Genomic DNA, 27146 nt, shown 5'->3' with positions numbered 1-27146 from the left:
GGAGATTATCATGCTGAGTACAATGAGTCAGAAGGAGAGAGACAGATATAGAATGACTACATTCATTTGTGGGATATAAAAACAACAGTATTAGATTAATATACTAATTAAGGAAAGGAATTTTTCCTGACCTTATACTAAGGTCAGGAAAAACAGGAGCCAGAAGGACTGGTCAATGGTTGGAAGTTTGCCACAGTATGTGAGGGGTGAAAGACAGTTAGGATAGAGAAGGGATCAGTATGATAATAATAGTTGGAAGTGATCACTTTGGACAGGCACTGAATGTTGACTGGGAATTCTTTTGTTTGTTTTTGGGTCACACCGGCAATGCTCAGGCAATTACTCCTGGCTCTGCACTCAGGAATTACTCCTGGTGGTGCTTAAGGAACCATATAGGATGCAGAGGGATCGAACCCAAGTCAGCGCATGCAAGGTAGACACTCTACCTACTGTAATATTGCTCCGGCCCATAGGCACTGAATGTTGAAAATAGGTAAAGGACCACAACTGGAAGTATTCAGGGTTTTCTCCTGGCTCTGCACTCAGGTATCATTCCTGGAGGGGCTCAAGGGACCATATGGGATGGTGGGGATAGAACCCAGGTTGGCCAAATGCAAGGCAAGCGCCCTCCCCGCTGTATATCGCTGCGTCCTCAATAAGCATGATTTTGATAGCTGTCGCCATTCATTCACTCGGCACCCACTATACGTCCAACGCTGCACAGGGTGGCACCTCACCGCCCCTCTCTCTCCCGAAGGAGCACTTCTCTTTACAATCCCACTCATCAATGGGAGTGTAAACAGAGACTCGTGGCTTGGTTGTTAGAGAACGGCGAGCAAACTCCTGGATCAGCGCTGTTCCCTCTTTCCTGAGGACCTTTGGCCTTTGCTCCTGCAGCTAATGGGACGAGGAGCAGGAGAATTGGTCCCCACCATCTGCATCTTCTGTCCCCTCCCTTCCTGTTGCCAGCCCCAGCAGAGTCGGGAGCGCCCTGAGCTGGAGCCCTGGCCCAGCCCACTCCCCACCCGCCACTTCTATAGGTTCTTAGAGAGAAGGGGGAGGGCTGGAGGCAACATCGCAGCCAATAGCTGGAGCCTGGGCCGAGACTGGGCGGGGCCAGAGCGGGGCGGGGCGAGGCCAGGCTGCATACTCCTCCCAGCCCGGGCTCATTCTGTCCCTGGACTGATCACGGCATGTGGAGGTCTCTGGAAGCTGCAGATTACTACGGCTCCAGCCCTGCCTGGAAGCGGCTGCATCTCACAGGTGCGTGAGGGACAGGGGGTCCCCCCAAGGGCCGGGAAGCGGGAGAGGACGCCCAGGACGTCTGATAAGCCGCATCCGAGTTCGACACTGGACTATGAAAAGCTCAGGCACTCGGCAGCTGCAAGGGACCATGCTGTTGACCTTTTTTCGCCAAAAAAAGGGGGCGCGGGGGGCGGGGGGGCTCAGGGACGTGAGAGGTTTACTGGTTCCAAAACACAGAGCTGGCCCGAGAAGTATCAGAATCAGGATCAACTGCCTCCTGGCTCCCAGAGCATCCTGGGTTTCCTGGTCTATTGGGGCCCACCACACTCAATGAGGATGGGGGGGAAGGGGAGCGGGGGGGGGGGTGTCTAGTAACAGGCACTTAGCCATCATACAGACGGAGGATTTCCGCGTGCAAGCTTCCCTTAAGTGCTTTTTTGGTTTGCTTCTCTGGGACCATTCCCAGTTGTACTGAGAGGTGGGGAGGGGTCACTCCATGCAATGCTGGGAGACCATGCAGTGCAGAGATCAAACTCAAGATGCTCGATTTCAAGGCATGAGCTCTAATCTTCTAAGCCATGCAAGTCCATGGCCCACTACTTTTTTTTTTTTAAGGTATTTTTCCTCTCCCCTTGCCGTTTCCATTGTCATTTGGTGAGGATTCCAAGTTGCACCTCAAGGGTGTCAGGATGACTGAGTGGTCTAAGGCGCCAGACTCAAGCTCCCCTTCCCCAAGTTGCACCTCAGATGGGAGGAGGTGTTGACACTTATTTTTTTTTCTTTTTGAGTCACACCCAGTGATGATCAGGGGTTATCCTGGCTCTGCACTCAGGAATTACTCCTGGCAGTGCTTGGGGGACCATATGGGATGTAGATTGAACCCAGATTGGCTGTGTGCAAGGCAAACGCCCTACCCACTGTACTATCTCTCCTGCCCAGACACTTATTTTTTACTGTGGTGATGCCCAGGGTCGCAGGCACATCAGGCTGTAGTGCCTGCACCCTCAGTCATGGTGCTCACCCGGGCTTGCATCCCCTTATTTGTACACCTGCTCATCAAGGGTCATCCTCTTGGCTGTGGTGCTCAATTCCTGGCTCAGCGTGTCAGTGTCTTTAGTTGTGCAGCTCCAAAGGAGTTGCACCCTTTTTTTGTTTGTTTTGGGGACACCCGCTATGCTCAGGACTTAATCCAGGCTCTGTGCTCAGCGATCATTCCTTGCAAGGCTCAGGGAACCAGATGAGGTGCCAAGGATGAAATATGGGTGAATCGCGTACAAAGCAAGCATCCTGCTTGCTGTGCTATCACTCTAGCCTCTGCACCCCACCCTTTTTTAAAAAATGCTTACATTTGATTCTTTGATTCCGGGGCTGGAGCGATAGCACAGTGGTAGGGCATTTGACTTGCACGTGGCCGACCCGGCCAAGCTGGGTTCGATTCCTCTGCCCCTCTCGGAGAGCCCCGCAAGCTACCGAGAGTATCTCGCCTGCACAGCAAAGACTGGCAAGCTCCCCGTGAGGTATTCGATATGCCAAACACAGTAACAACAAAACAACAAGTCTTACAATGAAGACGTTACTGGACCCGCTCAAGCAAATAGATGAACAACGGGAGGACAGTGCTACAGTGCTACATTTAATTCCAATACTCTGGAATGCTCTCAGGGATTAGGGATCACAGGTGGTTGAGCTGCCAGGATTAAATGTAGGGCACATTTGGGGCATCAGGGATTTGAACTCAGATCAAACACTTGCAAGGCACCTGCTTGAAGCCTCTGCACAATCCCTCTGGGCTCTAAATAGTTTCATATTAAATTATTTGTTTGGGGGCACAGTCACTGTTCTTGGGATGATCACTGGCTTGCCCACGGTGACCTGAGGGTCCACTTGATGCTTTTGGGACCGAATCACTGTCCCCCTGGCTGGCTGATGGTGATGGGTGAATGAAGGAATGGGGGATACCAGGCAGGTTGGTAATCAGTGGCCATTTATTCAAGTCTCACAGCATTAACTACAGAGAAATCATGAAGGGCTGGGGTAGCAATGTTCTACCATACCCACACACATAGGTGTGGTAGAACATTGTCATAAACAATGAACATATGTAAAGTCTTTCCTTCAGGGGAAGTTCTTCTAGGATATATACTCAAAGACAAATCTAATATAGGTTCTCAGCACTCTAGATTCATGCTAGGATACCTGCCCAAGGGCAGAATTCCATCTAGGGTGTATTGCTTTCTCCTCTCCTTAGCCAGTATCCATTTAAACAATCATCTTAAATTTACTTCTTAATAATATTTCTAGTCATTTTGTATGGACACAGTAAGAGCTATATTAAGCTTAAAGGGTGTCTCTCCTGGGGACATCTCGCTATAGATCCCAGACTACAGTCCTCAGGCCAGGTTAGTCTTTCCTAATCCCAGAGGGTCCTTACTCAGTTACCTCTTTTTGGGTGACAAGAGAGTTTGTTCCATGACCATGCTCTTAACTTATTTTACTTCTATTGTGCTTAGCCTGTCTCCTTTTTATGTTGGCTTACAGCTTGCCCTGAGTCCATCCAAGTCCCTTTCCAGGACCCTCCTTTTGGGGGTGTTAAGAAGTAAGGGCAATGGAGGCTTAAGTCAAGTAAATGTGACGAATGCCCAGGAGTAAATATTTTTCAGTCAACTAACTCCAAAGTTAAAAAAAGCATAGCACTGACTTTCTGTGTCTATACAGGAAGATACAGACAAACATCTACATGTGGGGACATGTTCTAAACTATGCAAAGGATACAAAGGAAAGAGAAAAGCAGTATTTCACTGACATATACAAAATCCAGAGCCCTCAGAAGATTTGACCTACAGGTTACAGGATCTGATTTGGGGGTATTTGTGACTAACAGGGGAAGAAGAACACAAAGGAGAAGTTAAAGAGAAACACAGAGGACTGGGAGTGCCCTATGGAATTGGGTGTGCCTCAGGAGCACTACACTGGGTGTAATTCATAAATCTAAGCTCCCTGCGGGAGGCGCAAGGACCAACCAATGTTACTTCTTAGAATGCTTAGAACTTTAATCCTACAGGGCACAGCCACCTATGCTCAGAGATCACTCCCAGCAGTGCTATGTGAGTCCCATTCCATCGCAGGGGAAACTGAGGCACACTGCTCTCCCTAGGCCACAAGGCTGGAAGTAGCAAAAAGAGGATTTGACTCTAAGGCCATACTCTCCAGACCACATGCATCCACCTCTCCAAGAAGCCTTTTTCTATCCACTTTTATTTGTTTGGGGATTGTTGGTGTGTGTGTGGGGGGGGGTTTGGGGGGGCCGCACCTGACTGTGCTCAAGGATCACTCCTGGCAATGTTCTGGGGACCCTCTACAGTTCCTGGGATCAAAATGGAGTCAGTTGCATGCAAGGAAGCACCAGACTCTCTTATTATCTCTCCGGCCAGCTATCCACTTTTAAAAATCCAGTTTGGGGCTAGATAGTACAGCAGGTAAATGGCATGCCTTGCATGAGGCTGACCCAGGTTCAATTCTCTGCATCCCATATTGTCCCCTGAGCCTACCAGGAGTGACCCCTGAGCACGTAGCCTGAAATGAGTCCTGAGCACTGTTGGGTATATACACCCCCCCAAAAAAAAAACCCAGTTCAGTAACATGGCACAACCCTAAATTCAGGCAGCTTCGAACCTCAATGCACCTCCCCCAGCTCCTGCTGCAGGTGGGCCGCGGCCATCCGGGGCCCTGTTTCTAGTTCTCTCGTGCCAGTCTTTTTCTACAGAGCTGCGCCAGTGCCCCTCCGCTCTGGGCACCGGGGTGATGAGCAAGAACCAGGCCAGGAAAGTCTCAGCTTGTCTGCAGGGCTTGGGAAGTGGGGGCAAGAATTTTGGTTTTGCTGGGGCTCAGGAGACAACACCCCCAGAGTGGAGGGTGCTCAGGGTTCTTGTCACCAGAGATGGTTCCCGAAGTGCCAGGAAGTGGGTGGCTGAAGACTGCCCAGGCCCTGGTCCCTGGGAACCCCACAGACACCTTTGCTGTGGCCCCAACCCTAGAAATGGCTAGCCCCACGCCCGGCCCCTGGCCCTAAGCCCCACCCCTGGTCCAAAGTCCCGTCTCAGCCCCTCTACTCTCTGCAGCGTCCACTGGTCTCTTCATCTTCACTGTCCCATATACTTCGGGTGCCCTCCCCCAAAGCCACGCTGCCTGTCTCCTCTGGCCCATGAGTCAGGCAGCGGTGGGGCCCAGCGCATAGCAGTTGGGGCTGGTCGGAAGGATGACAGGGCACCTCGAATGGAACAAGGTTCTTTTTTATTAGTTTTGTTTGTTTTACATTTAAACTTTTAAAATTGTATATTTATTAATTTATTCTTAAAAATTGAACCACCATGAGTTAAACAGTTACAAAGCTGTTCATGATTGGGTTTCAGTCATACAACTGTTCCAACATCCATCCCTTCACCAGCGTGCATTTTCCACCACCAATGCCCCCAGTTTCCCTCCAGCCCATCCCAACCCCCACCCCCTGCATGCCTCAACAGAAGGCACTTTTCTTCTCTCTCTCTCTCTCTCTCTCTCTCTCTCTCTCTCTCTCTCTCTCTCTCTCTCCTTTTGGGCATTATGGTTTACAATACAGATACTCAGAGGCTATCATATTTATTCCTTTACCAGGGCTGGAGCGATAGCACAGCGGGTAGGGCGTTCGCCTTACAAGCGGCCAACATGGCCGGCCCAAGTTCGATTCCTCCGCCCCTCTCAGAGAGCCCAGCAAGCTACCGAGAGTATTCGATATGCCAAACACAGTAACAACAAAGTCTCCAATGGAGACGTTACTGGGCCCGCTCGAGCAAATCGACGATCAACGGGAGGGCCTTTATCTTTACCTTTACCAGCATGCACTTCTTATCCATCCCCCTTAGACTCTTGGATCTAAAATTCAAGCTTGCCATGCCTCAGTTTCCCTGCCTGTGGCCAACTTCAGCCATGTGGAGGGGATGGTGGAGCTGATGGCAGGGGGAATGTCTGGCACAGTCCCTGACAGTCAGTAGTTCCCAAGGAGCCCCACCCCACTCTGAGACCCACACACCCCTCTCCAGAGCCTGCCAGACTGTTTATATGCTGTTTAATGCCACGCCCAGCAGTGGTGATCCTGCTCGGTTGCCAGAACCAAGCTGACATGGTCACAGCTGTTTTCCAAATGGGAACTTCTGATCCTGCTCATGCAAACAGCTTCTTCTATTGCCCTTTTATCTCAAAGGGCATATTTACAATGTGCCCACCCTACTTCTATGGACCCAGCATGATCAAAGGCTCATTACGATATGGCATTTTTCTGGAGACCATCTCTCAGGACACTGTTCAAAGTACTTTTTTTTTTCTGGGGTGAGGCACACCCAGTGGTGCTCAGAGTTATTCCTGGCTCTGCACTCAATAATCACTCCTGGTATTGCTTGAGGGACCGTATGGAATGCTGGAAATTGAACCGGGGTCAGCCACATGCAAGACAAGTGCCCTACCACTAAACTATCACTCCAGCCCCTCAAATTACTTTATCTTTAATTCAATTTATTTTTGAAACCTTTTTTTGTTTGTTTGTTTCAGATCTGACTCCTGGCTCTGTGTTCAGGGATCACTCCTGGCAGTGCTTGGGAGATCCTATGGAGTGTAGCGGCTTGAACCTGCAGCCACATATAGGCAAATGCTCTACCTGCTGTACTATATTGCTCCAGCCCTGCTCAAAGTACTTCAAAGCATTGTATTGTTTTGCATCAGGGCTATTTCACATTGACATCACTAACCTTCTGGGCTAAAGAATCCCTTGTTAAGAGGGACCAGGTCAGCTTAAACCTTTTCCACTTGGAGCTGAGACCCCCTTTTCACCTAACAGATGCAATAGGGTCCAGTGGTGCCAGAAACAGCTAGGATGCATGAAAAGGCAGATTTTTAATTTTTTTTCTAGTTGCTTCTTATTCAGAAAAACTTTCTGTTGCAAAATTTTTCTTGACCCCTCCCTCATATTCTTGATCCACAGTCTAGGAAGGAGATTTGGGGAGCTGGAGATGAAGCACTGGGTTAGGGCAGGACCGGGTTTGATCCCAAGCTCTATATCCACCCCCATGGACATCAATGAGTTCTGCCTTGGAGGAAACAGGGCACTGCAAGGGGGACCCTGGTGGTTTCTGGCACCACAGGACCCAAATATTTCCATGGCCTTGGGTCTCTGCATTGAACTGTCAGTTGTCTGAGAACAGCTAAGGGAGCCCCTGTGCCCTCTGAATTCCACTTGGGAAGCCAAAAGGGAAAAGGAAGAAGAGTGACATGGTACAGCAGGTAAGTATAGCTTGCTTTGCATGTGGCTGACCCAGGCTTGATCCCTGGCACCCCATATGGTTCCCCAAACATCACCAGGAGTGAGTCCTGAGCACAGAAGCAAGAGTTAATCCCTGAGCATCACCAAGTGTGGCTCAAAAAGTCAAAAATAAATAAATAAAAAATTTTTTAAAAAGGAAAAGAAATGTTGTTTGTGACATCTTCAAACTCTAACAACTAGATCAACAACACTCAGACACATACAGACTCTCTCTCTCTCTCTCTCTCTGTCTCTCTCTCTCTCTCACTCTCACACACACACACACACACACACATCAACATACACATGTGATGACTAAGAAGATTGCCAGTCACTGCATCAAAGTCCAGTGGGACTTGGTGGTAGATGAGCAGAGTGATAAAATTGTCCCTGGTTAAGAGTCACTGAAGGTGACCACACTATTATCCCCATTTTATTGTCTAGGTGACTGAGGCTCTGAGAGGCAGAGAGGGGGAGTCATTATCCCAAAGTCCCCAGAGTTAATCCATTTGGAGTCTACAATCTGCAGTGCATGCAGTTGTATGGGCAAGCGCCTGTGTGTGTGTGTGTGTGTGTGTGTGTGTGTGTGTGTGTAAAAGACTAGTAAAGAGGGGCCAGAGCAACCGCATAGCAAGTAGGGAACCTGCCTTGCTTGCTGCTGACACAGGTTTGATCCCTGCCATTCTATATGGTCCCCAAGCACTGCCAGGAGTAAGCCCAGAGCACCACTGGGTGTGACCCCAAACAGAAAACAACAAAAAGACAACTAAAGAGGGGAAAGGACTAGCCCAGCATCTGCCTGTGATGGTGACAGTTCAAAGGACTGGATTCCTTACTATCTGTAGGACAAACCACCTGGTGCCCTGAGCCCACCAGGACAATCCCTAAACATTACTGAGTGTGACTTCAAAATGAAAACAAACCAAAGTAAAATAATAACGGAGCGATAGCACAGCGGTAGGGTGTTCGCCTTACAAGCGGCCAACATGGCCGACCCGAGTTCGATTCCTCCGCCCCTCTCGGAGAGCCCGGCAAGCTACCGAGAGTATTTGATATGCCAGACACAGTAACAACAAAGTCTCCAATGGAGACGTTACTGGGCCCGCTCGAGCAAATCGACGATCAACGGGAGGACATTTACCTTTACCTTTTAATAATAATAACTTAGCTTGGGCGGCCAGGAAAAGGCTCAGAGGGCTGGGCATCATGGATGGCATCCACAGGGCGCCATTCAATCTCCGGCACCCCCTGACCTTCCAAGCACCACCAGGGTTAGCCCTGCTGAGGGACCCCCTCCTCCCCCACCAAAAAAAAAAAAAAAAGAAGAATCTAGTGGGCTGGAACAATAGTACTGTGGGCAGAGTGCTTGCCTTGCCTGTGGCTGTTTTGGGTTTGATCCCCAGCACCCTGGATGGTCCCCCGAGACCTGCCAAGAATGACCCCTGGGTACAGAAACAGGATTAAGCCCTGAGCACTGCCAGGTGTGGCACCCAAACAGAAAAACAACAACATAATAAAGAACCTATTTTAGGGCCTGGGCTTACTCTGGTACAGTCTGTCAAAAGCCTGAGCACTGCCATAAGTTTTGATCATTCTATTTATTGGGGTGAGGATGGGGAGGGGGGGAGGCTTGGCCACAGTAGCAGTGCTCAGGGGCTCTTCTTGATTCTGTGCTTAGGGGTCGCTCCCAGCAGAGGGGACTGTATGCAGTGCCTAGGACCAAACCCTGGTCTGCCACATGCAAGACAAGTGCTTCAAGGCCAGCACTGCCATGTGGGCTCCCCAGTCCCACCACCAAGCGCAGGGATCACAGGACACAGCAACTGTGTGCAACCTCTGACCTCCAATCTCTCAACAGCAAGAAAAAGGGATGGGGGGAACGGGGAGTCAAATAAAAAGGCCCAGATTACCTGGTTAGACTCGTACCCTTTTTCAAAAGTCTCTTACCTTTGTGAATAGAGTCTACGTTCCCATGGTTCAGATCTCAAAGGCAACCCCAGGAAGGTCTCGCCAGACCTGAAAAAGTCTCCTTTTCTCTCTTCCCACCTCCTCCAAGGCCTTCTGCTGGCGGTCAGCGCCTGCTGCGTCTCCTCCGACCTGCCCAACCCCGGGTCGCTGACCCCCTTCAGCCAAGGCGCCGGCGCCCACCTGCCCCTGCCTGGCGGTCTCGATGGCGCCCTCTCCGGAGCCTGGTTCCAAGGGCACGACACCCAGCTCCCGGCCACCTTCTTCATTCCTGATGCCCGCACGGCTCAAGACCCAGAGAGTGACTCGGTGAGCGTGGACGTTCGGAGGGCACGCAGGAGTGCCAGGGCGCAGCCCCATGTTCGTGGTGAGTGGGGCATGGGCGGGGAGCGCAGGCTCGCGGGCAGCAGGCCCACCCGGATGCAGCCTGTGCCCAAGTGATCCGTGTCCCCAGGGCGGCCCACCCCAATCTCACCAAGGCAGAACCCACTTTTCGAGCTCACCTCTCAGCACCACAGCCCAGCAGCTTTCATCCGTCGTTAATCACATGTCTCAGCCCCAGTGTGCCTGCGTGCTGGCTGGACTGCACGTCTTCTTTCACGTGCCCCGAGTGACCAGAGCACGTGACCTCGCCTCCAGCCAGCGAGCCTCGTTGGTAGGCTTAGTGGTGGCATGACGTCACATCCGCCATCCCTGATTGGCCCAAGACAAGCTACGTGATTGGCCCCGCAGGGAGGAGTGGGTGGGGTTGGGGTAGGCTCCACCCCCTGGTGAGTTTCCAAGTGTCCAGGGCCTTTGGGGGCGCCTCTGTCACAATTTGCAATCAATTAACTTTTATTCATTCTCTGTGGGGAGTAGCCTTTGAGTTCGTCTGCGTTTTTAAGACCTCTTTGATCCTAGACTTGAGCTTTCAGATCTGAGTCAGTAAAACAAAGCCCCGAAGTCCCCCACACCATCCTCCTATTGTGCCACAGATGGCGTGACCTAAACAACTGCCATGGACAGTCTTGTGGTCCTGGTGTTCCCGTCCCCACCATGCTTGCCAGTGACCGGGGTGTTGGCTGCTTTGCTCTCCTCAGGGAACTCTGTCAGGCTTGCAGATGATGTCATCTCATTGAAGCTGGTAAAATCCTTTTTCTGTGTCTGGGTCCTGCTGTTCCCCCTAGTCCTGACCAGTTGGTCCCCTCCCTGCTGATGCTCTCTCCCCCATCCCTCTCCTGTCTCTGTACACTTCAGCTCCCAGCTCCCTCCAGCCCTGGGCCCCTGTTTTTTTTTTTTTTTACACCATCTACAAGTATCTATCCTTGCCAGAGTACCAAAGATAGTACAGTGGGTAGAACTTGTCTTGCATGTGACCATCCAGGTTCCATCCCGAACATCACATGTGGTCCCCCAAGCACTGCCAGGAGTAATCCCTGTGTGCAGAGCAGGGAGTAAGCCCTGAGCACCACTGGCACGACCCAAAGACAAACAAAAGAAGAAATCTGCACCAATGCCACCTGCTACAAGAAGTCCTCCTTGATCCACCTTGCCTATGACAGGCTTACACCACCTCTGGCCAACCCTGCCTTCTCTTCCTTTTTCATCACAGCACTTACCAGAACCCTTAGGGTGCCTGGGTAGGACACATGTAGAGTTAGTCCAGCCAGGGGCGGGGAGCCAGGGTATTGCTACACCAGCCCAGGTCAGTCCTTGGGAAGTCTGCCTGCCGGCCCATGTGCACCAATTGATGCTTATTCCCCACCACACTGAATACTGCTCCATGAGTGGAGGGACTCTGCGGGCAGCACCAGGCCTCGGTTCACAGAAGCAGTGCTGGGGGTTGGAAGTGATAGGGGGAGGGTGTGAGGCAAGAACCCCCCAAACATGCACACACACATGCATATGTTTACATGCATACATATGAACACAAGCACATATACACATATCACACATGCAAATACATGCACACATAGGTACATACACACATATGCACACACATATACATACAAACAAGCACACATATGCATACATGAAAACATATATACATGCACATATATACACATATACACATACATGTGCATACATGCACACAAACATACAGATATACACACATTTTGCTGTAACTGACCTCTAGCCTCAGAGGCACTCCAGGCCCCGGGTGTACGGAATGAATGATTCTGGGGCCTGGGCTACCCCAGCAGTGCTCAGATGTTATTGACTCTGTGCTCAGAAGTGACCCCTGCAGTGCTCAGGGGGTTATGTATGATGTTGGGGTTCAAATCAGGGTCCGCTCCCTGTGAGGCAAGTGCCTTACTCCCACCCCGCCCCCGTCCTTTCTCTCTGACTCTGTTGAATAAATGAATAAGTGAATGAATGAATGATGAGGGCTGGCAGAGTGCTCAGTGTTGTCCAATCCTGTGTCTTCCCTGTGGGCACAGCCTCCTCATCCAGGTTTTTCCTGACAACATTCCCAAAGAATGTCAATGGCGTCATCCAGAGCGAGGCCAACTACACAGTGGTGCTGAAATGTGAGCTCATGAACGGCCCCCAGGCCGTGCTGAAGTGGACCTTGAATGGGCGGCTGTGCCAGACCGGTGGGCTTCTGCTCATCCGGAGGCTGACCCAGGAGCATCTGGGAAGCTACGTGTGTGAGGCCAAGAATGGCATGGAGCAGTTTTCCTCAGCCCCTCTGAACCTCATGCTGCTGGGTGAGTTTTCAGCCCCACCCAGACCCTTGCAACACACAGGCCAAGAACCAGCTTGCCAGGGCCTTTTACTTGGGGGTTCTCATGGTGCTTAGGGGGCTGAAGGCCTTTCCCAGCCCACTGGGTTAGAGATTTAATGCAAGAACCTGAGAAGCCAATGCTTCTTGGACCCCACAGTACTCAGGGGTCCCCGGAGCTACCCTCTGGTGAGACTCAGGCGATCATGGAATGGTGGGGATCAAATTCTGGGGAGTTGTGATTTTGCCTCTCTCTCACCTGGCTGGACCCTGGAGCCACACAGCTGCCCATGAGACCCAATGTAACTCAGAAATCGCCCCAGCCTGGGTCTGGAGAGATAGGATAGCAGGAAGGACATTTACCTTTCGTGTGGCCAACCCAGGTTTCAATTCCCGGCATCCCATATAGTTCCCTGAGCACCACCAGGAATGATTCCTAAGTGCAGAGCCAGGAGGATGCCCTGAGGAGGCTGGAGTGATAGTACAGCAGGTAAGGCACTTACTTGCCTTGCATGCAGCCAACCTGGGTTCAATCCCCGGCATCCTATATGGTCCCCTGACCACTACCAGGAGTGATCCCTGATTGCAGAGCCAGCAGTAATTCCTGAGCATCGTCAGGTGTGTCCCCCCACAAATAAAAAAGGGGGAGGAAGTCCTGAGCATCACTACATGTGGCCCGCAAACCAGCAAACAAAAATTTTAAAAAAGGAAATCTGATCCTTCCACTCAAGAGACAGTGAGGTTTATTAGCTCCTTTTATAGATGGGAGTCTGTGGTCCAAAAAGATGATCTCAAGAAAACTACAGCTCAGCCTAGGATAAAACTACAACTCAGACTAGGGACTGACCCTGGCTGTTTGACTCCTGTCCCAACCGTGTGCTGGCTGTGTGCGATCTTGAGAAGACCCTGGTCCCTCTTTGTCAGCCCTGCCTCTAGAAGGAAGTATAGATGCAGACCATCATACCTGGACACATGGTTCCAAGCATCGGTTTTGGGACTGAGTTCTGGCTCCACCACTTCCAGGCTGGGTGACTCCAGACTTTGACTCCTCTGGGTCTCCTCATCTGCAAAATTGTGGGGGGCAGGGTGGCAGGTAGACAATAGCACCCACCTCAAAGTGCAATAGGGAGCATCCACGGAGCTCCACAGGACATGGCTTAGAAGAGACATCAGCAGGCTCAGTAAGGGAGAGCTGGTGCCATTGCTACCACACACCAGATTATTGTCTTTATCAGTGTCACGTCTGTTACCCTGTGCAGCGGCCTGTGGGGAGCCCTGAGTCATCACAGAAACGGGCCTGGAGGGACCAGGATGGGACTCGGTGATTCATGCATGTTTTACTTGTGTGAGACCTGGGTTTAGTCACTAGCAAAGAAAAAGGGAAAGAAATGAAATTGGGGAGCAGGTTGAAAGTGGGTTTACATGCCTGTGCCTTTCCGGATCAGAGACCTAAGACTAGTGCAGCTCTTTCTTGGAGCTGGTTTCCTCCTGTGCATAAAGTGGGTGTCCCTGTATAATGTGGGTCACCATGTATTTCTCTGCGGGGTGCTTATGAGGAAGAGAAAATAATGCAGAAGTGGGCCTGCAGAGAGCTCAGTGGGCTGGGTGTAGACTTTCATGCTGGAGGCCCAGGTTCAATTCCAGGCACCGCGTGGTCCTCAGGAGCATTTCTGAGGTTGGCACCTGAGCCAGGACTAACCCCCACACATTGTTCAGTAAATAATTCTTTCAAGAATTGTTTATAGAGGCCTGGAGCCATAGTACAGTAGGCAGGGCATTTGCCTTGCACGTGGTCAATTTGGGTTCAACCTCCAGAACCCCATATGGTCTCCTGAGCCCTGCCAGGAGTGATTCCAGAGCAGACTCAGAAGTAAGCCCTGAGCACTTCTGGGTGTGATCCCAACCCACCCCACCCGCCAACCCCTCAAAAAAAAGTGTTTATTGAATGCTAAAATGACCCCAGCTACGATTCATGGTGTTTGGAACCCTCTGGTGACCAAGAAGGCCCCAGTCACTTTTGGAAGACTCTTGATCCATCGAGGGACTCAATGGGGAAGCACTGGGTCCAACAAAGAAGTCAGGGAGGGCTTTCTGGTGGTGGTGGTGGTGGTGGGGTATCAAGCTAGCTTAAAATACATAAGAATTATCTAAGTCAAGGGTAAGGCATGCATGTCCTTGCAGGAGCCAAAGTCTTGGAAGTAGGTAAGAAGAAAAAGGAATGAGTTTAGAGACTTTAGTAGAACAGGTGGTCTGGAGCAATAGCACAGCAGGTAGGGCATTTGCCTTGCACACGGCTGGCCCAAGTTCAATTCCTCCACCCCTTTCGGAGAGCCCGGTAAGCTACCAAGAGTATCATCCTGCCCTCACGGCAGAGTTTGGCAGGCTCCCTGTGGCGTATTTGATATGCTAAAAACAGTAACAACAAGTCTCACAATGGAGATATTACTGGTGCCCACTTGAGCAAATCGATGAACGACAGGACAGTGCTACAGTGCAGTGCCACAGTAGAACAGGGCTGGTGGGTTGTGTTAACAAAAGGCAGTGGGGGGAGCAGGCATGGAGGGAGACAAAACTGGTCTTGTGGTGGCAGGGACTTGAAGGCAAAGTCGAGGGACCTTCTCCCTAGGGAGGGAGGACAGAGTCAGGATGAAACTTTGGCTTCTGCGGGGGAAACCGAGGCAGGAGAGCAGGTGGGGGAGGGCTGGCAGAAGGAGTCTAACCCAGTTGCACCTCTGCTTTGTCTGCAGAGGGCGAGCCCATCAACCCTGCAGGACCGGACCCGTTTGAGAACTATTACTTGACCGGAGGACCAGCCATTGGCACACTCGTGGCGGGAATTCTGGGGGCTGTGGCGTTGGTTGTGAGCGCAGGCTTCGCCGCCCACCAGTGGAAAAGGTACCTCCAGCCCCCTCTACCATCTCTCGCCAGACTCCCCTGGGGTCCCCGCGCCACAGAAGCCAAGCCAAAGGCGTGCCTAGGGCCTTGGGGCTTCCTCAGAGAGGATGATGAGGTCCCAGGGGATCAGAGGAGAAGAGTAACCGATGTGTGCCCATCAGCAAAATGGGGATGACACTAAAAGCTCCTGCTTCCTGGACTGTGGCAGGGCATGAAGATTTTATTCCTTTTTCTCTTAATTGGTTTTAGGGTCAGACCCAGCTGTGTAACCCCAGGTGATGGATGCTCAGGGTTACTTCTGGTTTTGCACTCAGGGATCACTCCTGGCAGTGTTCAGAGGATCATATGGGCTGCTGGGGATTGAACCCAGGTCAGCTGCAAGAAAAGCAAACACCTTACCTGCAGTGCTGTCACTTTGGCCACAAGAAGGAGATTTCTTTTTCCTTTTTTGGTTTGGAATTACACCCAGTGGTGTTCCTGCTGCCTCCTTCCTGAACAGGAAGGATAAGGCTCCAGCCTGCCGAGCTCTCGCCCAAGTCCAGAAATGAATTTGAAAAACATCTGAAGCAGATGTTGACTTGACTTGGGGGCAGTGGGGGGAGGAGGGCAGCACAGGAAGCACTGTGTTCACCATATCCATGGGGTGGGGGTCCCAGGGGAAACCAACAGTCCCCTCCCCCATCTTCTTTCACCCCTCATACTGACAATAACTTGATGGGGCTGGAGAGACAGTTCAGCAGGGAGGGCATTTGTTCCAAGCACCCTGAAGACCCTGTTCTATCCCCAGCACCTCACAGGGTCCCCCGAGCTGCAGGCGTGATCCCTGAATGCAGAGCCAGGAAGAAGCCCTGAACACTGCCAGGCATGCCCCACTCCACCCCCAAGTTGAATAAAACAAAAATCAGCCTCAGCCAACTGGGCACAGGGCTGCAGGAGAAGGGCACGTGCCTTACATGGGTGAAACCAGAAACGATCCCTGTGGTTCATCATAAGCCCAGGAGCCCCCCAACTCTGCCCATCTGCTGGCTTGTGGGTTTGGGGGGGTGCAGAGGGAAGTCTTATGGATCCATGCCCCATCTGGAAGCAGGACTCGTGATAGCATCTCAAAGGGGCGGTGTAAGGGGACATAGGACAGTGCAGGTACAGTGGCTGCTCCTGTGAACCCACTGTGGGGATGAACGAGTCTTATTCTTTCTCTCTTACACCATCCACAGGAGGGGAAACAGAAGATAAGGCGAGTGCTGTGGAAACAGGAGCACTTGTCTGCGAGTCTGCACTGTGAGAGTGGGGAAAAAAACGTCGGACTGGAGACAAGATAAAGTTGCAAGGGGGATTTGCCAGCCCCTCAAACCCCGCCGTTGACTGATCCTTTTTCCCCATCTCCTTGGGGGTTGGGGGGGGTCGATTCTCTTGCCAGCTGCCAACACTGATGCAGGTGAGGCAGAAAGAGCAGCGAGTCTCTGTTCGCTATTTCGAGGTTCTTCAATATTTTCAAAAATGAAAATGTTGAGTAATAAAGATGCTCAGTCTCAGAGTTGGAAAGTAGAAAAGTTTATTGGAACGTAGAAGAGAAAAGAAAAGGAGCTGCCTAGTGGGGAGGAACTTAGTATAGGACTAAGTTAACTATGACTCTTTTGGTGAGATTGTTATAGGAAAACCAAGTCTTTGTGTGACAGGGAATGCAGGGAACCTACAGGGTGGTCTGGCTGGTTTGTCTTTCTGGTCACCTGCCTTGGGTATTGCTCATTATCTTAGTCTCCCTCTGAGCCTAAGATCGGGACAAGATTTTATGATGAACAATTGTTAACTTCCTATTTTTCAGAAAAAGCCCAGGAATTTTCAGGAAGCCAAAATTGTAGGATGGGCCAGCCCCAAGTGGGATTAGTCACAGCAGCTGGCATGGCTTCTTTCAACATCCTTCCACCCTTCCACACCTCTAGGGTCTCAAATCTCTTGAGCTCCAAGCAAGTGCAGTACACTGTAGTGCCTTGTGGATGAATTCAATCAAAGGGTCCAGAAAGTTCTCCAAGAACCCAAGAGTCATCTGTTAACTCTTTTTTTTTTTTTTTTTGCTTTTGGGGTCACAGCCAATAATGCTCAGGGATTACTCCTGTTTCTGCACTCAGGTATTACTCCTGGTGGTACTTTGGGAACCATATGGGATGCTGGGGGTTAAACTCTGGTTGGCTTCTTGCAAGATAAACGCCCTACCTGCTCTACTATCACTCCAGCAAGTCATCTGTTAACTCTTGCTGTGCCATGAGTGACCACATCTCTTCCACACCCTCAACTCCTTACCAAACTTTGTATCTTAAAAACAACCACTGGGGCCTGAATTATAGTACTGTGGGAAGGGCATTTACCTTGTGTGCAGCCGACCCAGGCTCCATTCCTAGCATCCCTTAGGGTCCCAGAGCACTACCACAAGTGATACCTGAGCACAGAGCCAGGAGTAAGCCCTGAGCACCACCCGGTGTAGCCCCTCAAACAAAGAAAGCAAATATAAATTATTTCAAGTTGTAGAAAGAGTACAGGAGTGAAGCATTTGTTTTGCATTGCAGTAGAACTCAGTTTGATCCCCTGAACTTATATAGGGCCCCCCAAGCACTGTCAGAAATGATTCCTGAGCATGGAGACAGAAGTAACCCCTGAGCACTGTAAAGTGTGATGCAAGTCCTGCAGAAAGGGGTTATTTAGAGACATGGGAAATAGCTCAGATGGTTGCATGCTGAAGGCCCAGATTTAAACCCATCCCCACACGGTCCCCCAAGCACTGCCAGGAGCAGCCCATGAGCACGGGGAGGAGCAGTTCTGTGAATAAGGCTTGCTGATTCACCCTTCCTTCCTCACTCACCTCTACCAGCAGAGAAATTAGTCATTTCCTGCCTGGGAGTGTCCATAGCCAAGTCCAGGTCCTCCTGGTTCTCAGCAGTGACAAAGCAGTGACCAGATAGTGTCCACTTGTGACTGGTCAGTTGTGGCAAGCCCTTGGAACAGTGGCAAGATGAGATGGTTCTCCTGCCTGAACATCAGTGACTTCAGAGAGCCACTGGGTTGATGTCCCTGGGTTGGAATCCAGCTGCTGGCCCATTTGCGAGCGCCATCTGCTATCCAGCCCCTCATCTCGCCTCCCAGGCCCTCAGCTCTGCGGGAGCAAGAATGTATCTGTCACACTGTGTGTGCACAGTAAAGGCTACGAGGATGATGGAGGGAGAGAGAGAGAAACATTGGGAGAGAGGGATGGAAGGTTGGAGGGAGGGAGAGAGGGATGGATAAGATGTTAAATCCACAGGACCACAAGTCAGAGTCTCAGAAATTGATATAGGAGAGCTGGAGCAATTGTACAGTGGGTAGAGCATTTGCCTTTCATGCAGCTGATGCAGGCTCCATCCCCTCCATCCTGTAGGGTCCCCCAAGCACCCCCAGGAGTCAATCCTGAGTGCAGAGCTAGGAGTAATCCCGAAGCACTGCCAGGAGTGATTCCTGAGCCAGGAGTAACCTCTGGGCATTGCTGGGTGTGGCCCTAAACCAACCAACCAAACAAACAAACAATTTTTTTTTAATTGATGTAGGCATCAGGGAAAATTTTCCAAAGGCCAGAGCATTTGCTTGGGCCCCAGGTTCAGTCTCTGTTACCATGTGGGTACAAGCACTAACAAGGTATTCCTAGTGGCCTCCAGTTCTGCAGTGTCCAAGCAATGTCATTCACCAGTCCTGGCTCAGTTAGCTCAGAGTTGCTGGAGCGGTATCCAAGATTTTGAACTTTACCTGGGAGATCCAAAGAACAAAACAATGCAATGACTTGCTTACAAACTCATTTCTGAGCTGGGTTTAACAAGGAGAGTTTGGGTGCCAGACACCTTTCCTCTTTCTGGCAGTAAAATGGTGTAGGCAGCCTGAGGCCCTTGCCCTATCCCCAGGGAAAACATAAACATTCCCGTTACCTCAGTAGAATTGTTCATTTGGTCAGCACTGGGTACATAATGACCAAGAGTGAAGAAAATAAGAATGATTCCATCAGTAAGATGTGAGAGCACTAAGTGTGATTTACAGCACATGGCCATGTGTGTGTGTGTGTGTGTGTGTGTGTGTGTGTGTGTGTGTGTGTTCCCTACTGGCAAGAATAGGTATGTGATGGCTGGAATCCAAGCAGCCATGCTGAGTAATGTGGTAACTATGGAGGGGAGCAGAATGATAAATCAGAAGTGAGCTAGAACCAGTGTATGCCGATTCAGATAGCTGATTTACTAACACACCCCTGGAAAATGGACATCTTGACATATCTTGAGGTACCCAAACTATTCTGTCTTTAACTTATTTTTGGTGGTGCAAGAGATTGAACCTAGGACCTCGTACAAGCAAAGCAAGTGCTCTACCACTGAGCCTCCTACCCAGCCCCTCATTCCATCTTGAATCCCTGTGGATCACCTATAGGTGGAAGAAGAAATAAATTTTCTTCTTAGGCCACTGTAGTATGCCCTAGCCTGGTCTAATCCTTATTTATACAGTGAGTGCTGGGGCTGAAACCACAAATCATAAAGATTTCAAATACTGTGTAGCCAAAGATCAGGAAGGGAACATTTCAGGCATGAATGAGTCAGCCACTAGAAAAGAAAGTCTGGGGCTGGAGTGATAGCACAGCGGGTAGGGCGTTTGCCTTGTACGTGGCCGACCCAAATTCGATTCCCAGCAACCCATATTGTCCCCTGAGCACTGCCAGGGGTAATTCCTGAGTGCAGAGCCAGGAGTAACCCCTGAGCATTACTGGGTGTGACCCTCAAAAAAAATTTAGAAAGGAAAGTCTGAGCCCAGAACAAGTAAACGATTGTCCCAACATGGGAACCAGAGAGCAGCAGGAAGGCAATTGCCTTACATGCAGCCGACCTTGGTTCCTTTCCTGGCACCACAGAGGGTCCCCTGAGCACCACCGGGAGTGATCTCTGAGCACGCAGCCTGGATTAAGCCCTGAGCACAGCAAGGTATGGCCCCAAAACAAAATTTAAAAAATTATTTCAACATCCCATGGGAAGGGGCTAGGTCCAGGAAGTGTGACTTCCACCAATATGAGCACTGGGGCTAGAGTGAAAATACAGCAGGTAAGGTGCTTGTCTGCACACACCTGACCTGGTCTCGATCCCCAGAACCCCATAGGGTCTTCTGAGCACCACTAGGTATGAATCCTGAGTGCAGGGCCAGGTGTGGCCTAAAAAATATATAGCAGAAGGGTCAGAGCAATAGTATAACAACTAGGGCATTTTCCTTGCACGTGGCCAAACTGCGTTTAACTCCCAGCATCCTTTATGGTCCCCTGAGCACCACCAGGAGCAATTCCTGAGTACAGAGCCAGGTGTAACCCCTGAGCATCGCTGGGTGTGACCAAAAAGCCAAAAGCCAAAACTAACTAAATAAAAATAAATTTAAAAATAGCAGAACCCAAACCAAGAAAACCTGGGAAGCTGATGACTGAGTTGGAATTTTACAAAATAGTGGTGATCAGGGAGGTGGTGCAACAGTCTGGGGCGTGTACTTTTGCATGCAGGAACTCTGGGTTCGAATCCCAGCACCGCATGGTTCACTGAGCAATTCCAGGATTGGTTCCCTCCACAGAAGATAATAAATAGTGAGAATTAGTGGGGTGTGATGAAGTGAATGAGATGTGCTGGGCTGAGGGGACAGCACATGCAAAAGCTCAGAGGCAGAAGAGGCTGCGTAGGCCCAAGCTTGGGAACAAGGGAAGGCAGAGAGAGAATATAGAGGGTAGAGTGTTCTCCTTGTGTTCTGACAACCCTGGTTTGATTCCTGGCACCACATAAGACCCTCTCACCACTTCCAGGGGTCACTCAGAGCACAGAGCAGGGCACACCCCTGAGCACTGCAAAGTATGGGTCAGACCCCTCCCCACTAAAAAATAAAGAGACAGCTAAGCTATTCATGAAATGAAATTCATTCCCCACCCTTTGGTTTTTGATTGCTTGTTTTTGGGCTCACTCAACAGTGCTCAGGGTTTACTCCTGGATCTGCACTCCGGGATCACTCCTGGGGGTGTTCAGGGACCACATAGGATTCCAGGGATCGAACTCGGGTCTGTCGTGTGCAAGGCAAGTGCCTTACAAACCGTACTATCTCCTTAGCACCCAAAACTCATTTCCTCTTTAATAGTGAAGCAGGACGAGGCCTCTAGGAATGGCCCTACCGAGAGTGTCACATGACTCTGTGGGCCAAGGGCCAAGGCTGAGGACAGGGCTCCAGAAGGTGAACTTTGGACAGTTTCAGGAGAAACAGGGTGGGGTATATCACCCAGTACAAGTGGTTGCAGTAGGGGCATGTGCTGTCTGAGCCCATGCACTGTTTGTGCCCACATGGTCAAGTACATGTGTTACCCCAGCACATGTGTCACCCGCATCTCCCCTCTTGAGGTGTGTACTTTCACACTTCCATATCTAATGCTGGATGTAATGACAAATAAGAAGTTGTATGTCATGAGAATTATGAAACTGTAATGCGAATTAAGAAAATTTGATGGGGACTGGGAAACTGGAACGGACCCCTAAGTTAAACAAGAGAAGGGAGGGAGAAGCATTCCTTGTATGACCCCAGTCAACTGAGTTAAGGGCCCACCAGCCCACCAGATTGATGGGAGCACACTGGGCCCAACAGATTGATGGGAGCACACGGGAGATGGCACCCGAAGTCCGCACCAAATGGGCAGGAGATACTGACACTGACTGTTTTTCACTGGGGTACCTGAAGGTTGTACCATGAAGGAAAAATGCATTGGTTGTTTTCTTTTGCCTATTACCTCTGTATCCCCTGTTTCACTGATAATAATGTACATAGATTATAGCCCAGGGCTGGAGCGATAGCACAGCGGGTAGGGCGTTCGCCTTACAAGCGGCCAACATGGCCGACCCGAGTTCGATTCCTCCGCCCCTCTCGGAGAGCCCGGCAAGCTACCGAGAGTATTCGATATGCCAGACACAGTAACAACAAAGTCTCCAATGGAGACGTTACTGGGCCCGCTCGAGCAAATCGACGATCAACGGGAGGGCCTTTACCTTTACCTTTAAATACAAATTTTATTTTCATCACTCCAAGAGTAGTTCACAATAGTTCATTACAGATAATATTCAAACACCAATCCCACCACCGACCACCTTCCCACCACAATAAGAGGTAAGGTGTGAGAGTTGTTGTATTTCATTCTGGAGCCATTTAAGCCCGAATGTAAGAGAATACAAGCAAGTTATGTTAGAAACCAAACAAATGTGTGATACTTTTGATAAGTAAGTGAGGTAGAGTATAAGAGGTCACGTGGCCACAAATGTGGCTGTGTGCTCCGTGAAATTCTGTGGAGCTCTCTTCCAGGAGCTTTAGTTTATAGTCTCTGGGTCTTGGCCATAGATGAGATTACATGGCGCTAGGGGGGTTTGTGCGTGTGACTGCCAAGCTACTGGAAAACTGGGGAGCTGGGAGGAGGAGGCCCAGTCCCGATCTGAGTGGTCTTGGAGGTCTCAGTCATGAGTTCCCGCGTACCTGGGTTTTCCTGCTGGTCTGCTCTCAAATGAGGTACTTCCCATCTTGGGTGAGGCTCGTTCCCTCTTGGGTGGGGCCGTCCAAGCATGTGGAGAGTGGCCTTGCGCATGGCTGTGTGGTTGGGTTCTGAAGGTTTTTGGCTGCTGGGGTTCTGCTTGGGGTGGGGAGGGAAACTCAACCTGCCCCCCTCCAAGGTGCCCCCGTGAAGATAGCCTGGAGTGGTGTTAGGAGATTCTGCGGCACTCTCTTTCAGGAGGTAGACCACTTTTAGAGGATAAAAGAGAGACCCTCCTAGCAAACCGGGCTCCAAGTCTCTTCCTCTTCTGACTTGGGGTCCTCAGTGCTGAGCTTCTAATAAACTCACTATCCTATCCTGAACTGTCTCTCTCTGTTCCCAGCAGCACAACACTGGGATGTGTGTAGGAGCTCTCTCCGACCTCTCTTGAGTGCTATACTCTCTCATTTTCCCTCCCTCTTCACCTTTAAAAACCTCCAAATAAAATCTGTTTACTTAAAAAATATAGTGGCTGCAGGAGGTCGGTTTTACTTCCTCCCCTGGGTTTTGGGGGTTCCTAAGGAGATCAGGCAGGAAACAACCCCTAAGAGGCTCTCCCCCAAAGGCTAGGGGACAGGAGGGAGAGGAAGTGTCAGCCTGGCAGCCAGCCAGCTGTGGGGTGACATGAAAGTGGAGTGACAACTGTCTCCTGGGCTTCCGTTGCCATCCCAAAACTGTGGCGGAGCTTTGGGACAGTCTCACCTGTGCTCACATCACCTCGCGTCTGCTCACCCTCTTGCCGCATCCTCATGGGGAGGACCAGGCTTGTCTCTGCTGCTCCCTGGAAGGAGGGGATACACTGAGGGTCTTGCTCTGCACATGGCACTCCAGGGCTCCCACCTACCCAGTCTGGCCGGGATGCCCTGGAGTTATTGGGGGATCTTACCAGCCTCAGGCACCACTCATGATTGCTGCCATTTATCCAGCAGATCAATCAAGCACTTTTCAAAATTGTGCAGCGTTTTGGGTGCCAGAGAGATAGTGCAGTGGGTAGGGCGCTTTCCTTGCACACAGTTGACCTGGGTTGAACCCCAGCATTCCATAGGGTTCCCCGAGCTCTGCCAGGAGTAACCCTGAGTGTGAAGGCAGGAGTAAGTTCTGAGCACCCCCAAGGTGTGGTCCAACACACACACGCACACACATACACACACACCACAGCACATACACACACCAAAAAAACACATACGCGCGCATTCCCCCCCACACACCGAACACACACACACACACACACACACACACACCCCACACAAACACACACACACATACACGCATATACAAGGAAAAAAAACAATAAATGTGTGACATTTCTTTCAACCATCAGAAGATTTTAAGATGCCCTACTGGTTCAGAGGAAAAGAGGCAAGAGAATTGATCACCAGTGCTTGGGATCATCAGTTATTGATGGGTGAAACCAGGATTTGAACCCAGAGTCACTAGCCGGGAGTGCATCCTCCCACCCCGCTGGCTGCACACCCCCAGATCCCAGTCTCCACCTTTGCTCCCTCCCCCACCAACTTCATACTTCATACCTCCATACTTCACCCTGAGCTCCTTTAGGACAATGTTCCACATCGGAAATATCCTAAAGCTTTGTTCTGCTGCCTGGTTTCCCTGGGTAGGAAAACACCCACCACATTCCACTTTGCTGCCAAGAGTAGCTGATAACAAATTACCAATATCCTCCCAGAGCCCTGGTGTTTATCATAGGTTGTTCTGCTACCCACCATCAGCTCCTAGAAAGGAAGACTGGGAGGGTGAGGGTCAGGAGGAGCAGACTGCCAGCGCCCAGGGGGCTGGAAACTCCCCGGAACACCTGACCCCACCCCTGCTGAGGTCAATTCTGGTGCATTCACTTGAAGGAATAAGCAAATGAACAGCAAATGAATGAATGAATGAATGAAGCTGTGGGCCAGGTCTGTATTGGGGAAAAACAGCGATTTGTAGAAGGCTGAAAATCAGAAACAAGTAAAACAATACTTCTATTTGTTTCTTCAAAGCGGACAGGAAGGAGAGGGAAATGACTTGGGGTTATTAATTACACACACTTGTGGGATCCTCTGACCAGGATGTTGGAGAGTGTCTTCCAATGGGTTGAATTCCAGGAAAGGAGCAGCTGCCCAGGGGGATGCTCCCCCCTCCTCCATCACCCCTCCCATAAGCTGGACTTCCTTACCTGCTGGGACATACGTCTTTCTGCCTCCCTCACCCTCCCTCACCACAGACCTAAACTTCCTGGCAGAGAAATGGGGATTTCTATCCTGCTGCACCCTGTCTGTCAGCAAGTGCTGGGGACCCACCTCCCAGGGCCCTTTCAACCCTGATACTGTTCCTCCATGGCCCCACTGAACTGAGATGCCACCTCCTGCCTGGATCTCTGCATCCTGGCTTTGTCTCATCATTTCTCTTTATTTTATTTTTATTTATTTTATATTTTGGTGGGGGGAGGTGGCTTTTTAAAATTTGTTTCTGGGCCATGCCAAGCAGTGCTTAGTGGCTACTGCTGACCTGGTGTTTGGGGGTCACTCTCATGGCTGATCAGAAACCATGAAGTGTTGGGGACCAAACCAGGGGCCTCTTGGACTGGAGTGATACTACAAGCCAGCAGGACACTTGCCTCATGTACGCTGATGTGCGCTGATTCTGGGTCCTCTGATCTTTCATTTATGGATCTCTCTCTCTCTCTTTCTCTCTTTCTTTCTCTCTCTCTCACTCCCCCCCCCCTTTCCTCATATTTGAAAAGTTGGTGTCAGGCTTCACAGGTGGCTCAGCTTGGCTCAGCCTAGCCCCGCTTGGCTGGTTTGGCTTGCCAGGAATAGCCCACAGCCTCCTGCTCCAAAGCCAGTGGCTGCTCCTTTGTTGGGCTCCAGGAACAGCTGACCGGACCGCCCCATCCCCAAATAATTTTTTAAAAGGGGACAATACACCAGGTAAAGTGCTTGTCTTGTGTGTCATTGACCTGGGTTCAATCCCTGACACCCCACATTGTCCTCTAATCTCACCAGGTGTGATCCCTGAACTCAGAGCCAGGAGTAAGTTCTGAGCACCACCAGGTGTGGCCTCCAAACAAACAAGTAAAACATGAATTCAGGATGCATCCTTACCTCAAACCTTCAAATTTGCCCATCTCCATAAAAACTAAAGACTTCACGGCAGTCCATCAACTAACAACCAAGAAACACCCACAAAATTTGTAGGTGCTCCTCCTGACTTTTTGAATAGCTCCGTGTCTTCTGCACTGGGATTCACCTCTGCTTATTAGGCTGCTCTCAGCCTCAGGGCCTTTGCACATGCCTTCCTCTGACAGAGGGAAATCTCTTCTCCTCATTCACTTACATTTAAGTCTACATTGGTGCTTTCCACATCTTTCAACTCTCACAATCTTTTATAGCTGACACAGGACCACTCACCCCCCCTTGCCTAGTTTGTCCTCAGCGTCTGGGGTGCAAGAGGCAGAGAATGGAGTAAGGTGGGCCCATATCTTATGTGTGAGCATAAGTTGAGGAGGGACGGCCTCTGGCTATCCAGCTCAAAGAGAGGAGGCTACTGGAGCCACAGCACTGGGGGCCTCTTGGGAAGGAGGAAGGGAAAACCCCAAAGATGACAACATAGCCCAGAGGAGGAACAGGACCGCAGCTACCCCTTCCAGGTGCTGAGATCACTCAGCAGCTGGGAACCGGGGTCTGGAAAACCCAGAGCTTCCCCAGAGATCAGCCGCACGTTCTCACTGAGAAATTCACCCCAATACTTTGGGGGGAGAGATGCCCACCCCAGGCTTTGTGTCACTAGGGGGCCATGGGGTTTGAATAAGAGGGATCTGACATCTTATTGTCTCATTCCTACTTTGGACAAACTTGCAGGCTATCGAATGTAGCCTGCCCACAGGGCAGAGTCTGGCAAACTCCCCGTGGCGTACCAAATATGCCAAATACCAGTAACAATGATGGGTCTCATTCTCCTAAAGAGCCTTGAATATAATCTCAGGGCTAGGATGAAGGAGACGTTACTGGGGCCTGCTCGAGGCAATCGACGAATAACAGGATGATGAAATGAAATGAAATGAAATGAAATGAAATGAAATGAGAGAGACAGAACCTTCCCAGCGGTACCGAGTCCAAAGGGGGGACATTCCAGAAAGATAGATGTTCCAGAGTCCAGGGCAGAGTTTCTCGTGGACCTAGTCAGTGACTAAGGGCACGATGGACATTACAGAGAACCAGGAAGCCAGCACATCTGGAAATCTCCCCAGTTCTGTTGCTGAGTATGAGTCTCTGTCCCCATTCAGTTTCCTCATGTCATGAGAGACGTTTCTATCTGTCTGTCTCCTGCTTTCTGTTCCCCCTGACCTTCGGAAACATTCTGTGGGTTTCCTAGGAATGTTTTGGGTTCGTCCCCGAGTCACCCAGGGAGCCTGGGTTGTTTCT

The 27146-nt window shown here is 50.6% G+C and overlaps 1 protein-coding gene across 1 annotated transcript; it reads left to right on the top strand.

Annotated features, from left to right (window-relative positions):
* The first annotated feature begins 1193 nt into the window (after positions 1-1193).
* On the top strand, positions 1194-27023 carry IGSF23 (immunoglobulin superfamily member 23). The gene is made up of 5 exons (XM_056135620.1): positions 1194-1263; positions 9630-9905; positions 11959-12228; positions 14990-15137; positions 27008-27023. Exons 1-5 carry the CDS (start codon positions 1194-1196, stop codon positions 27021-27023), a joined length of 780 nt encoding a protein of 259 aa, XP_055991595.1.
* Positions 27024-27146: the final 123 nt, after the last annotated feature.

The sequence above is a fragment of the Sorex fumeus genome, unplaced genomic scaffold (assembly GCF_029834395.1).
Source record: "Sorex fumeus unplaced genomic scaffold, SorFum_2.1 ptg000122l, whole genome shotgun sequence".
In the NCBI taxonomy this organism is placed as follows: domain Eukaryota; kingdom Metazoa; phylum Chordata; class Mammalia; order Eulipotyphla; family Soricidae; genus Sorex; species Sorex fumeus.
This window is presented reverse-complemented; position numbering and strand designations above follow the sequence as displayed.